At 43.6% G+C, this 12308-nt stretch overlaps 3 protein-coding genes across 3 annotated transcripts; all 3 read left to right on the forward strand.

Annotated features, from left to right (window-relative positions):
* The first annotated feature begins 310 nt into the window (after positions 1-310).
* On the forward strand, positions 311-706 carry LOC135586238 (uncharacterized). Its single transcript, XM_065171543.1, has one exon. It carries the CDS (start codon positions 311-313, stop codon positions 704-706), a length of 396 nt encoding a protein of 131 aa, XP_065027615.1.
* A 3308-nt stretch (positions 707-4014) lies between these two features.
* On the forward strand, positions 4015-5851 carry LOC135650925 (uncharacterized). The gene is made up of 4 exons (XM_065170620.1): positions 4015-4413; positions 4967-5047; positions 5145-5261; positions 5368-5851. Exons 1-4 carry the CDS (start codon positions 4222-4224, stop codon positions 5647-5649), a joined length of 672 nt encoding a protein of 223 aa, XP_065026692.1. The 5' UTR covers positions 4015-4221; the 3' UTR covers positions 5650-5851.
* Positions 5852-7472: 1621 nt separating this feature from the next.
* On the forward strand, positions 7473-8910 carry LOC135651177 (uncharacterized). The gene has a single exon (XM_065171059.1). It carries the CDS (start codon positions 7595-7597, stop codon positions 8723-8725), a length of 1131 nt encoding a protein of 376 aa, XP_065027131.1. The 5' UTR covers positions 7473-7594; the 3' UTR covers positions 8726-8910.
* Positions 8911-12308: the final 3398 nt, after the last annotated feature.

The following is a 12308-nucleotide window of genomic DNA, read 5'->3' on the forward strand; positions in this document are numbered from 1 at the left end:
GGTACGTACCTCCTTGTGCTTCCAAATTTTCTACTCCACATATACAGCACACACGTACTGATCCTGACATTTATACAAAACCTTCCCATCTTGCATCAATTGATTGATGATGAGCAGACAGATCTAGATGCCATCCTAACCCATTCTTCATCACCACAACCCCTTCCTCGCTCTATATATGAACACAAACTCCGGCCATACAGTGTGGCGGTCTCTAAGTAGATCATCTTCGCTGTGAAAGAGGACACAAAAACTGGAGGGTAGAGGGTGGTCGGGTTGGTGTTTCGATTGTTCTCTTTCTTTTCTGGCCATGGCATGCATTAATCACCGAAGCCTCCGCGGAGTGCCGCCGGCTCCGCCGATGAGCCCTCGCATGTCGTTCTCGAGCGACTTTAACATGGAGCCGCCACCGGCACGCACCCCCGGTCCTCCGCCCGACCCTGACTTTGAGTTCTCGGTCGGCAGCCGCCCGATGATCGCCGCCGACCAACTCTTCTTCAAGGGCCGGCTTCTTCCTCTTAAGGACAGCCACCAAGGCGGCGGTCATCATAGGATCACGACCCTCCGCGATGAGCTCCGCGCTAACGACGACGAGGAGCGGCCGCCCAAAGGATCCGTCAGGTGGAAGGGACTTCTTGGGCTGAGAAGGCCGGCGCCGAAGAAGGGCGATAAGAAAGAAGACGAGTTTCTCGGCAAGTATTCATAGGTCGGCAGCATGTTTCTTTCAGCATGTCAAACATGTATGCGTTTTTCGTTCTTGTGGATTACGACTCCAATGACACTTTCATTTCATTTTGTTTCTCGTAGGAGCTATGAATCTAATCTCCGGTAAGGGAGGAGATACAGTAAATACAGTGGCCTCTTCTTCATCTAATTAGTTCCGTGATGTTGTTGTTCACTCGTGTGAAAAGTTTGCCTGTATTACTGCGTTCGTAGGGAGGAGTTTGAAGAAACTTCGAGTTGTTTTCGTCGGATTGGTTAATGACATTAACTCTCTGGAAAGAAATAAGCAGTATTTTGCCGCTCTCTCTCTGTCTCTCTCTCTTTTTCCCCTGTGGGTTTGATCTGATGTCAATGTTGTCGTCGATTCAGCGGCGAGGTGCTGTCCCTATTTTCTCCTTAGCTGTTGACCTTTGAGGTGTACGAACGAGAAAGAGCAGAAGCGGGAATCTGATATATATTGAATCAATTGTTGTGTTCCTCATCATCTCCAACGACTTGTCCCTTCAAGTGACTTAACTGGCACCGCTTGAATTAACTTTCTATTTCTTGTGTATTTCCTGACACTGTCAGAAGAAGAAGAAGAAGAAGACAAAGAAATAAAAAAACAAATATTGCTCCTCCCAAGTGTTGGATTTTCTGATGAAAGATCTTCTTTTTAGACTCGGATTAAACTAATTTGCCAGTATACTAATCGAAGGAAATATTGCTTTCTCTCGAGTCCGAATGCTTGCTTCCTCATATAGGTGACTTGCCAAGTTTGTTCAAGGATAAAATGAGATCATTTGACTATGTTAATGTTAATATTAATGTGTTCGACACATTGATATCATATTTTATCATTGGATTCAACTCATAAAGTGCGTCCAACAACACAGCTGCATGATTGGGTTGTAATGAGATGTTTCATTCTATTCTTTGTAGATACTCTGTCCTGGATGAGATGGATTGATTGATGAATACATTGAAGGGCCGTGGTTCAGGTGCCTGTCTTCAGCTAACACCAGGGCAATTGTGGCTGAGCTATAGAATGCTGGTTCTTGTTCCTCGATACTGGCAATAATGAAGACTCATCGTCTTTATCTGACGAATGTGTTGGAAAATAGAGCATTAGGCTTCAATAATTAATAGAGAAGAAATAACAGAGAAAGATAATTTTAATAGAAATAAGCTTTGTAGAACACATGCATACAAGTCCTAAAACTGGTTGAGTCAATAATTTTACTGACCCAATTTAGAGGCTCCTTGGGCCTCACCTCATAAATGGTGTTTGGACCAAACGCCAACGAAGCATTCATTTATGACTCCTACTTGTTGAATTAGAGTGGGAGACCACTGTAGTTCCCACCATCTGAAATTTGTGCTTGTTGCAGGAATGAAGACGACCACTTTTAGCTGCAACGCCTCATTCAGTCCTTTTGTGGAGTCTGCACAAGCCAGCACTGGGATTGGGGACTTTGGTAGGTGAGTCCTATTCTGATGCAACCACTGTTGCTGCTACTTGTTCCTGTATAATACATTTATATTTCAAGATAGACAAGAAGATCGTGGGTCTGTCCTTGCAACTGGGTAAAAGATCTTTCAGAAATCTGCAATCTTATACTATATGAGTTAGTGTGTTCCTTCGTATATATACTTCCAAATGCTTGATCCATGCTCGTCGCAGCAGATTCTTGGAGCCTCCTTGTTCTGAAAGGAGAGGTTTCTGAGAAGCCAAAACTCAGTATCGCCTTCGACGTGGAAGGAGTTCGAAGAATGCAACCGCAAGCCCTTGCCACATCGCCTCCTTGGAGTTTGAAGAACTGCACATCCTTTTGGCACATTGCCGATTGCTTTGCCGACGGAGATTACGCTGTCAGTGTAGAAATCTTCCATGGCCCGGAAAGCATCATCTGCCAGGAGGAAAAGGTGAATCATTAAAAGCTGACCCATTCCTTTCACGAGAGACTGGAAGCAGATTCCTGACTCAGATTTGATTCGCCAGGGTGTCGTTTAATCATCTATGATGTATTGCCTCTCTGTTCGAGGAGGAATAGTTATTTCCATGTCTGCTGCATCAAACTAATACGCATTCAGAAAAATACATCTCTAATCATAGGAAACTGCGCGACATGGAAGAAGTTGATTGCGTACGTCTTCCACCAATAGCCGAGTATCATAAATATACTGCACAAATCATTTATGCTTTCTTGCCAATTAAACAAACCATTATCCCCGGGCGGAACAACAACTGAGTCGACTTGGACGCTCACAGTACCCATCCCCGAAAAATATGATTGGAGTTGCAGCGATGCTTATCACCAAACAATTTTCCACGCGAAAAGATCTTAAACAATTCTAATAAATATACATATATGTCCCATTTCTTCTTGGCCACTAACGCAACCATCTTTATCAACATGTCTTGATAACCACTCTATTATTGTATTGTGATGTCTTTGACTTTTGACACAGTCAATCCAAATGGGACTCACCCAGTCATTGGGAGCAAAGAAAAATCTTAAAACTTGGAAATATCATACCCAATTAATAGCTAATATTTTTATTCTAATCCGATTACAACCGTTAAATAACAATTTGATTATATATATATATATATATATATATATATATATATATATATATATACATGAAATTATAATTTATTTCGTGTTTTAAATAAAATCTTCGTTCACGTTTGACTTATTTTCCAAACATATTTATTTATCGTTTTTAAAAATAAAAAGAGATTGAATATAATTTTTTTTTTTTTTACCTTCTCTTCATCACGCAGGAAAAGGAATGGTCGAATCACATTTTCAAGCTTTAGAGAATTACCAAAACCTAGAAAGGGAGTAACATAAGACGATGATAAGTGTTGTCTCTACAACTATTTCAACGATGTGACTTAATTTGATCGACGTGACTAGCCTTGTGTGAAGCATTCCACCGGAGCAGGACGAGATTCAACTCAGTTGACATTGCCACGACAAAAGAACTTGGCACAAAGTCAGAAAGAGTATAGTAAATATACATGTGGACATTAGTCGAAAGCATATCTCCGGAAAGGCTATTGTTTCTCTCATCCCAACAGTTCTTGTAAGATCAATATGTCTGTTGACCTTCGATATATGTATGTTTACGTAAGATAATGTAGTGATCTAAAACTCGCTTCCGACATGTCAAGACATCATGAACAGGACATGATACGCTGGCGTTGGGTCCGTCGTCGGTCTTGTCTTTAGCATCGTATGTATTGTGCCATGATCATGGATGGGGGAATTCATGACCTCGGAGTCGTGTGAGCTTAGCGAGACCACTCCTCTCTCCTGATCATTCCTTCTTCCTTCCACCGAGCGGTATGTGGGTTTGCCTTCGTTAACTCGGTTGGCTTGGTTTCGTCGTCTTCGTCTTTTTGCATGCCGTGTTCCCGCCCCCGGGAAGGATCGGGATCACTCCCGGGTTTAAATATTCTGTGAAGCATCGTTCTATTCGTTTCTATTGATTCGGGTGTCATGGGGAATGGCGTTGGGGTTGTTAAGGTTCGCAGCATTTCCACTCCATTGTATCATCGGTTTTTGTGCTAATGTGATGGAGGAGGATCTCGGCGCCGATACAAACGGTGGAGAGTGGACGCGAGAGGAGGAGGTGACGATGAGTGCCAGAGCGCCGATTGCTGTGCAGGCCATGAAGGCTTCCTCGAGAGATGATAAAGTAGGCTCCTTTGTGGCAGATACGAAATGGGTCTCTGTTTCCTCTAGTTTTCGTTCTGCTTTGCCTGCTTTCTGTGTTTCTCTATGTACAGATTAGTTGATTTCTACGAATCCTGAAGTGGATTCTCTTTTAGTTGCTTTGGCTATTGATTTATTGGGAGTGCAATGCGTTAGTCTCTCGAGAAAGGCTTTTGAAATTTTGGATTAAACATTTCGTTTTCTCGAAGAATTTTTATTAGAAACGAATTGTTCTGTAGTTTCTTTACGAGTTATCGAAATCAAAATTGGTTTTTTGATCGAAGATGAGCTCCTTGGTAAAGAAACAATCACCTCCCTCGGACATCGATTCGAGGTGGGTGCTATGCTGGTGTAGTTGGATCAGCGGCATCCATGCTGAAATAAATTATCACCTTTTGTTCCTTTTTCCAATCTGGTGGTGTTCTTACATTCTTATGAACTCAGGAATTGGACGAGGACGAGAACACTAAGATGTATAATTTCTCTGTTTATGAACTAAGACGATAAAAACTACATTCTTATGAACTATGATGCAGGGGAACAGATCAATGGTTTCAGAACAAGGGCCCGGTAAAGTCCGGTCTCGAAGAGAGAGGAAGATTGCCTTACAGCAAGATGTATACTTTCTCTGTACTCACACCACAAGAGTTGTAATCAGTCAAACACGCTTAATCTGAGTTGTATCTGATTCCTTGTTTGCATGCTGCTTTGCAGGTTGACAAACTAAGGAAGAAGCTGAGACACGAAGAGAACATCCACAGAGCTCTGGTGAGGGCTTTTACCAGACCTTTGGGTGTTCTTCCTCGTCTTCCACCCTATCTCCCATCGCACGTAACTGTCCTTTTCCTCTTCCCCGTCTGTTGCATTTACCCAATACCAGATTTCTAGTTGGAAAATGATTTGGTCCTTCCTGTTATTTGTGCCATCCGTCTCAAAGACACTAAAGCTTCTAGCTGAAGTTGCCGTGCTGGAAGAAGAGGTGGTTCGGCTTGAAGAAGAGGTGGTAAATTTTCTGCAAGGACTCTACCAGGAGGCTATCTACGGCTCATCCGCCAAGCAGAACTGTTTTCCAAGTCCCAAAAAGTTGGAGAGATTGAAACTGCATGCCGATTCGGTGAATTCTGAAGCTGCAGAAATCAGAAGACCTTCATCCTTGTTACAGTGGATGTCAGGTGTAGAACAAATGCAGCCTTCCTTCAGTTCATCTGCCAATTATTGACATGCCCTGAAGAAAGCTGAACACAAATTTGCTATAGAGTTATGTTGCCATTTTCATGTGGATTACATGATCTGAAGAGAGAGTGAGGGTCAAAGATATCAAACATCAGAGTCATTGGATTGACCATTTCAGAGATTCCTGTGCACAGATAACAGCAGCATTCAGCAATTGATTTGCATGATTCAGGAATGCAACTTCTCTACTGTTTATTACCGCTAGTTCTCCATGCTTGCTTGCTTAATGAAACAGCATGTCACGCCTATATAATGAATGTATGCTTCGATAGCACATCTGAGGTTTAACCTTTAAGCCAACCACGAGAGGCTGAGCAATCACTCTAGACACCAACTCAAGTGGTGCATCGGTTGGCACGTGCCTGCCTGCGGTCAGCCACATAGAATGTCAAACCCACATGCTCCGAGGCCCAAAGCCTTGTACGCCACCCCTCCTCAACGTAATGCAGCACTTCAAATGGCATGATGTAGAAACCCACACCTTAATACATGTCATCTTTGACGAGGCTCAGGTGAACGCACGGCAGTCTTACCAAGCAAGAACTGTGGTCATATAGTTAATTCCTACACTGTCCTTTTGACAGATTTGATATGAACAATAAAATCGCACGAGCTTAAATATTAGAGAAATCGAGGGCAACATGATATGATCAGAGTCAGAATTGGAGGTTAGAAAGAGAAAGAAGCCGGTAACCTTCTCCGACACTTACATAATCCCAAGCATGGTAGTCTCAGTTTAGTGACATGGGATGTGGCGGTTTAAGCTGATGTTTGTGGTGATGGATGTGTCATTAAAGGCACACGTGAGACGACCAAGAAGAGCTCAAGCAGTGGCCAAAGCAATCCTATACCAACCCCTGCTGAATGCTACACGAATTAGTCATAGAACACCATTAATTATGTTCAAATTGAGGAGGCAGATGACCACCCACCCCACCTTGAGTTCCCTAATCAGTGCAATGTTAGAATTATTTTGTAAGATATATATCTCTTCGAGTCCCATAAATCTTATAACCTTGAGGGCAAACTATTGTGGTTCATCTCTATCAATTGATAATGATATTAGAACTCACATTGAAATAATATCCCTTAGAAAATATCAAAAAACATAAAGAATGAAATAATTGCCGAAAGTAATTCAAGGTATTTATAGTCGTTCGAAGATAATATGATATATATATATATATATATATATATCAGTGCAAGGTATATATATATATATATATATGATTTTTTTTCCTTTTTCTTTTTCCCTCCTCAATCTTTATATATATCCTGACACGTATGTCCAGAGGTACGCACTTATCCCTGTACGCTGTTTGGTCATAGTGTTTATACAGTGTATGATAATGTTGTCGTCTCTAACATAAAGCATAATTCTCAAACTCACTTCGGCCGCGCCTTTGGACTTTTATTTGCTTCAACGTGGCATATTTGTTTTTAGTGTAAAGCAAGCGGCAATCATGTCCAAGAACACACGTGCTCTTTGACAATTCCACTCCAAGAACAAACCTCTATCTTTTCGATTGGCCAATATGTTCTCTCTTTTGATCATTATGTTATATTATAGTGTTATTTGATGTCACATTAAGGCGTGTCCAAATCACACCGCTGCGAAAAATCTATAAGATAAATCGAGAAAACATGAATGAGTAATAAAAGGCGGCTCTCTATCTCTACCTCTTATCCGTCCTAAATCTACTATAAAAGATTTGCTCCTTTCCTCCTTGGTCAAAGAATTCTTTGCCTTCTTCTTTCCTCTTACCTTCCCGCAACCATTGCCATTTAAAGTCCCCGCCTCCATTCGCCTTCCTTGTTTCCATACTGTTCCAGGTGTTCCCTGAAAGCCATCATAAGAACAAAGGAAGAAAGAAAGACAGAGACAGAGACAGAGACAGAGAGATCATCAGAAGAGAGGGAGGGAGGTGAAGATGGAGGTGGTCGTGCCGGTGCCGGACTTCCACTTGGACAGCGCATGCACCAGCCCGTACGTGAGCGCGCCGTCGAGCCCGAAGCGCTCCGGCGACCCCTTCAACTTCTTCCGCCACTACACCAGCGCTCCCACCAGCCCGACGCGCGCTTCCGCCATCTACGCGCATTTCAACGCCATCTCCTCCACCAATTCGCCGGCCGCCGCCTCTGGTGTCCCTTTCGACTGGGAGGAGAAGCCTGGCACCCCGAAGTCCCGGGGCGGCAGCCCCGCTAAGGACGAGGAGGAGGACGTACTCGACTTCGCCTTCGATTTCAGCGGCCACCTGGACAAACAAGGGTTGCCGGTGCTCACCACCGCCGATGAGCTGTTCGAAGAAGGAAAGATCCGGCCGCTCAAGCCCCCTCCTCGGCTGCAGCACCCGGTCACGGATGACGGAAGCAGCGTGGCCTCCTCGCCGAGGTCACCGAAGCAGAGGGTTTTGTGGTCTCCCTGCCACCGAGGCAGAGGAGGAAGGGGAGAACAGATTGACCCCTTCACCGCGGCGATGGTGGAAGCGACGAGAGATCGAGGAAGAGCGACGACACCTACCTCTCCTTCTTTCTCTTCTTCCAGAAGTCGGAAGGGGTCGAGATCGCTCTCTCCACTCAGAGGCGGAGGAAGTTTCTTCAAGACGACTCCCACTTCTCCTCCTGCAACAGCTTCCACGGCCAGCCTGAAGAGTGGCGGCGGCGGTGGCGGTGGCGGTGGAAGCAAGAAGTGGCGGCTGAAGGACTTGCTCCTCTTCCGAAGTGCGTCTGAAGGACGCGCCACCGGCAACCGGAGCAAGGATCCTCTCCGCAAGTACACGCTGCTACCATCGTCGTCATCATCAATCAAGAAATCCGTGACGGAGGATCTGAAGAATTCGAGCTTCAGATCGACCGACAGCAGCGGTTCGATCAGGAGGGGGAGTGGTCATTTTGCGTCGTCGCATCAGATGCACTACGCCGCCAACCGGGCAGCGACGGAGGAGCTCAAGAAGAAGACCGCACTTCCCTACCGGCAGAGCCTCTTCGGCTGCCTGCGCTTCAACCCGGCCGTGCTTAGCATTTCCAGAGGATTCAATACCCACTCGTTCGGCCGTCGGTGATATGTTCCTTGTCGTCGTCGTCGTCGTCGTCATCGTCCTGTATCAACCAGTCGTTCTACTCCTCGCGAGACAATGTAATCATACAGTCAACGGTGAGAACACTCACTCATCTTCGTTCGCGTGCTGTGTAATCATCTCTCTGTTTTAAGTTGTGCAAGTGAAAGATATCGAGTCATTTGCGTCAAGTCTCCCGTAGCATTTCATTTCGCCTGTGTCTTGCTTGCGCAGCAGAACAACAGAAGCCCTTCCCACGTAGCATGAAATAGAAACAATTAGTTCTGAGTTCTCGTGTTCACAGCAGCAAAAACACAAGAAACAAAATCGACACCCACTGTTCCGGTAACTAAGAGATTATAAACATAAGGGGAAGCATTTATTTACGCTGTCCTAGTCACAAGCTAGCACTGCAAAAAGGAGAAATTTACGTATCAATGTGGCAGGTGAACATAAATATGCATCATATGTCAAGGTAAATGGCAGAACAAACATAATGTCAGCTACTTCCTGTCAGCCACGCTCGGTAATAAAAGCTAAAGAAGGTGAAACCACTGCTGCATCGGAGCCATCCGTCTGCTACAGTGAACATGCGTGAATCTCTCTCTCTCTCTCTCTCTCTCCGTCAACAGTGAAGTCGCAGTGACCTTTCCTATATTAAGCATGACTTTACATCAGTGCTTCCACCGTCAAGCCTTTTCTACGTACCACTCCTGCACTGCTTTTACCAACACTTGTGCTGCTGCGGCTCAGAGTTTGGTTGGAAAAAGTTTAATCCGGTGGGGGCAAAGACAAAGGTTCAGCACAGTGGAATAGTACTTCGGCCTCTACCTTTCTCTGTAGCTCTCACAAGTCAAAAGACATCGAGGAGTGGCAGTATCCAATCGTGATGAGTCAGGAAACCTCATGATTCCCATGTGGAGTTTCCCATCCATAAACTGCATCGGGTGTAGACAGTAAAAGATATATTTGATCTAAAGACTGCAGTGAAATAACCCAGCAAGCAAGCAAGCATGTCCAATATGTGAAAGGCTGATGCCTAACTATCATGTCTAACATTCACATCTTCCTAATTTGTCTCTCTATTTGGTTCCATCTCCTGAATTCAAACCCAAATGTTCTGCCGACCAGGGTAGGGGGGGGGAGGGTTACTTATGAGGAATTATTATGATGTCGAGTCCGATCCGAGTGGTATTTATTAGGCCTGTTGTGGGTCCCTTGAGCCTTTAGTTTGTACAGGAAAGGAGAGTCTGTGACCCTTACCCTAGGACAGGAGGCTTTTGCTTTCACAGGCTTTTATGATCAATGGTGAATGCGTTTGCCATCCGAGACAATAGCCACAACACACAAAGGCATTCATTCTACCAAGCACCATGCATTTTCTTTTGTTTTCTCTTTAGACCGCATGCATGCCTGCTCTACGTACCTGATAGCATGTTACAGTGGAAAATCTTCTAAGAGTGAGATGAGATTATATGAAGATATAATAATAGACTGTTTTGGACAGATTCTTTGCAAGCATATGGATTATTAAATATTGTGGGCTATAACAAGTTACGGATCACAATCACCAAAGACTTCCTACATACATATATCATCACTCCAGAATCAAGGCTGCATTATATGGATTGAGATGCGTGGATATGCAAAAGAATAGCCTTGTTCAACAAGTATGGAAATTTCCATTGGACATTGTTTTCTTGGGTATACTAAAGATGACAAGAAACAGAAATACTTCGATTGAGACTGATTTTGGAGGCAAAATATATTGAGATGTAAAAAGTCTAGCAGAAGTGAAAAGGAGCTGTGTTGGCTCCACTAGCATAGTTCGGTGGTATCTGCTAAAACAGTGGTGGACATACATGTCAAGGATTCACATGTGGGTGGGTGGGAAGTGGTTGGCACAATAGAAGACACTAACAAGCAAGCAAATTGACCCAAAAAGAAGAAGAAGAAGAAGAAGAAGTTTTAGTCACCCGCGTCGGTGGTTGATTAAGCTGCAGCAGTGTGTACAAGCATTCCACGCCATCATCGACCGCGACTCCCCTTGTGCAACCTGAAAGATGAAACGCTGGGCGGATTTCTTTGACGACCTGCTTCAGAGACAGAGAGAACAGCTGGATCGACAACTAGTCCTTCGAGGACACAACAAATCCGTCAATCATGCCAACTTCGAACAGTGTCAAGAGAAATGAAAGCGACTGTAAACAAACATGCTTCATCTCCGGTGCATGGAACACATGGAAATGCCACCAGCTTCATATAGGCGATCCAGGAATACCAAAAAATGGACCGATCAATTTCTCCATCTATCCATGTTAACTTCTCTCTTATAATCGCATTATTTCGTGTTTGGATTACAAACGAAGTAGAAGATTCGTACCTCCTTTGAGAAGCCCAGTGGAATGATGCATCAGACATCATATCCCCAGCAGCAGAGTTCCTTCATATATCTACGGGAGAACTCTTCATTAGCAACATATAAAGGCAAGTACATGATGAATAAGTGTTAGTCCTATGTGTTAAATGCAACTGTCAGCACTACAAGAAAGCAAGAATACGATGATGGAGTGGTCAAAAACATTGTTGTGCAACAGCACGCCCGCACCTTGTACTGCTTGATCAAAAACCATAATGTCATGGAATGAAGGCAGAATCAGTAAAGACTGCTAATTAGCATGAACAATGACAGCTAATGCATCGAAGAACTATTTGTCAGGCTACAACCAGATTCTCATGCCATTGATCCGATCACCTTGTGCGCACAAGTGTTCAAGGTAAAATGTCAACAAATCAAGGTATTTGACAGATCACAGTGGTCGTTTGATGTCACATGTTTCACCTTGGGAAGATCACTGAAGAACCGACAAGAACCTGCAGCCGGATATTAAGAATCATAATGTGTTGAATCAAAAAAAGCAGTAGCATCGCAATGTGGGAATGCAGCAAACAAGAAATAGTTCACATACCAAACGGTGCCAAATACATCAGAAGTTAATGTATACAATTTTCGATGCGGGAATGTAGCAAACAAGAAATGAACACTTACAGTTCATATACCAAAAGGTGCCAAATACATCAGAAGTCAATGTATACAATTTGTTGCCAATTGGTCTATGCACTCATCTGATGCTTCAAGACATGCACCTCAATAAATATTGGACATGCCGATATAGATTACAACTTTTCATTGCAAGCCATTTTCTACAACATGAAAGTAGTCTAAAAGATCATGCAAGTGTCTTCTATTGAATTACTATTTTTTCTTCCAAAGCTATAAGCAATTGTACTTTCTTTGATTTTCCCATCAATGGGGTACCCAAGAGCTCAAACAAGATCTGAAGACCGGATAGGCTTCCATGTGACATCAGTAAACAGCTGTTCATCATTAATGCGCACAGAGTATCTGCTTGCATAAAAAATATCAAATTATTGGCTTTTATTGCCTGAACCTTAAATAGACCTTTAAAATTTCCTCTCATGATCTAGAATGACAGATGATAACCTAAAAAATGTCATTCACATCCTCCATAAACAACAGATGTTAAATACTCTCATGTCATGATAATGAACATGTATATGCCGTAGG

This window comes from Musa acuminata, chromosome BXJ3-10 (assembly GCF_036884655.1).
Source record: "Musa acuminata AAA Group cultivar baxijiao chromosome BXJ3-10, Cavendish_Baxijiao_AAA, whole genome shotgun sequence".
In the NCBI taxonomy this organism is placed as follows: domain Eukaryota; kingdom Viridiplantae; phylum Streptophyta; class Magnoliopsida; order Zingiberales; family Musaceae; genus Musa; species Musa acuminata.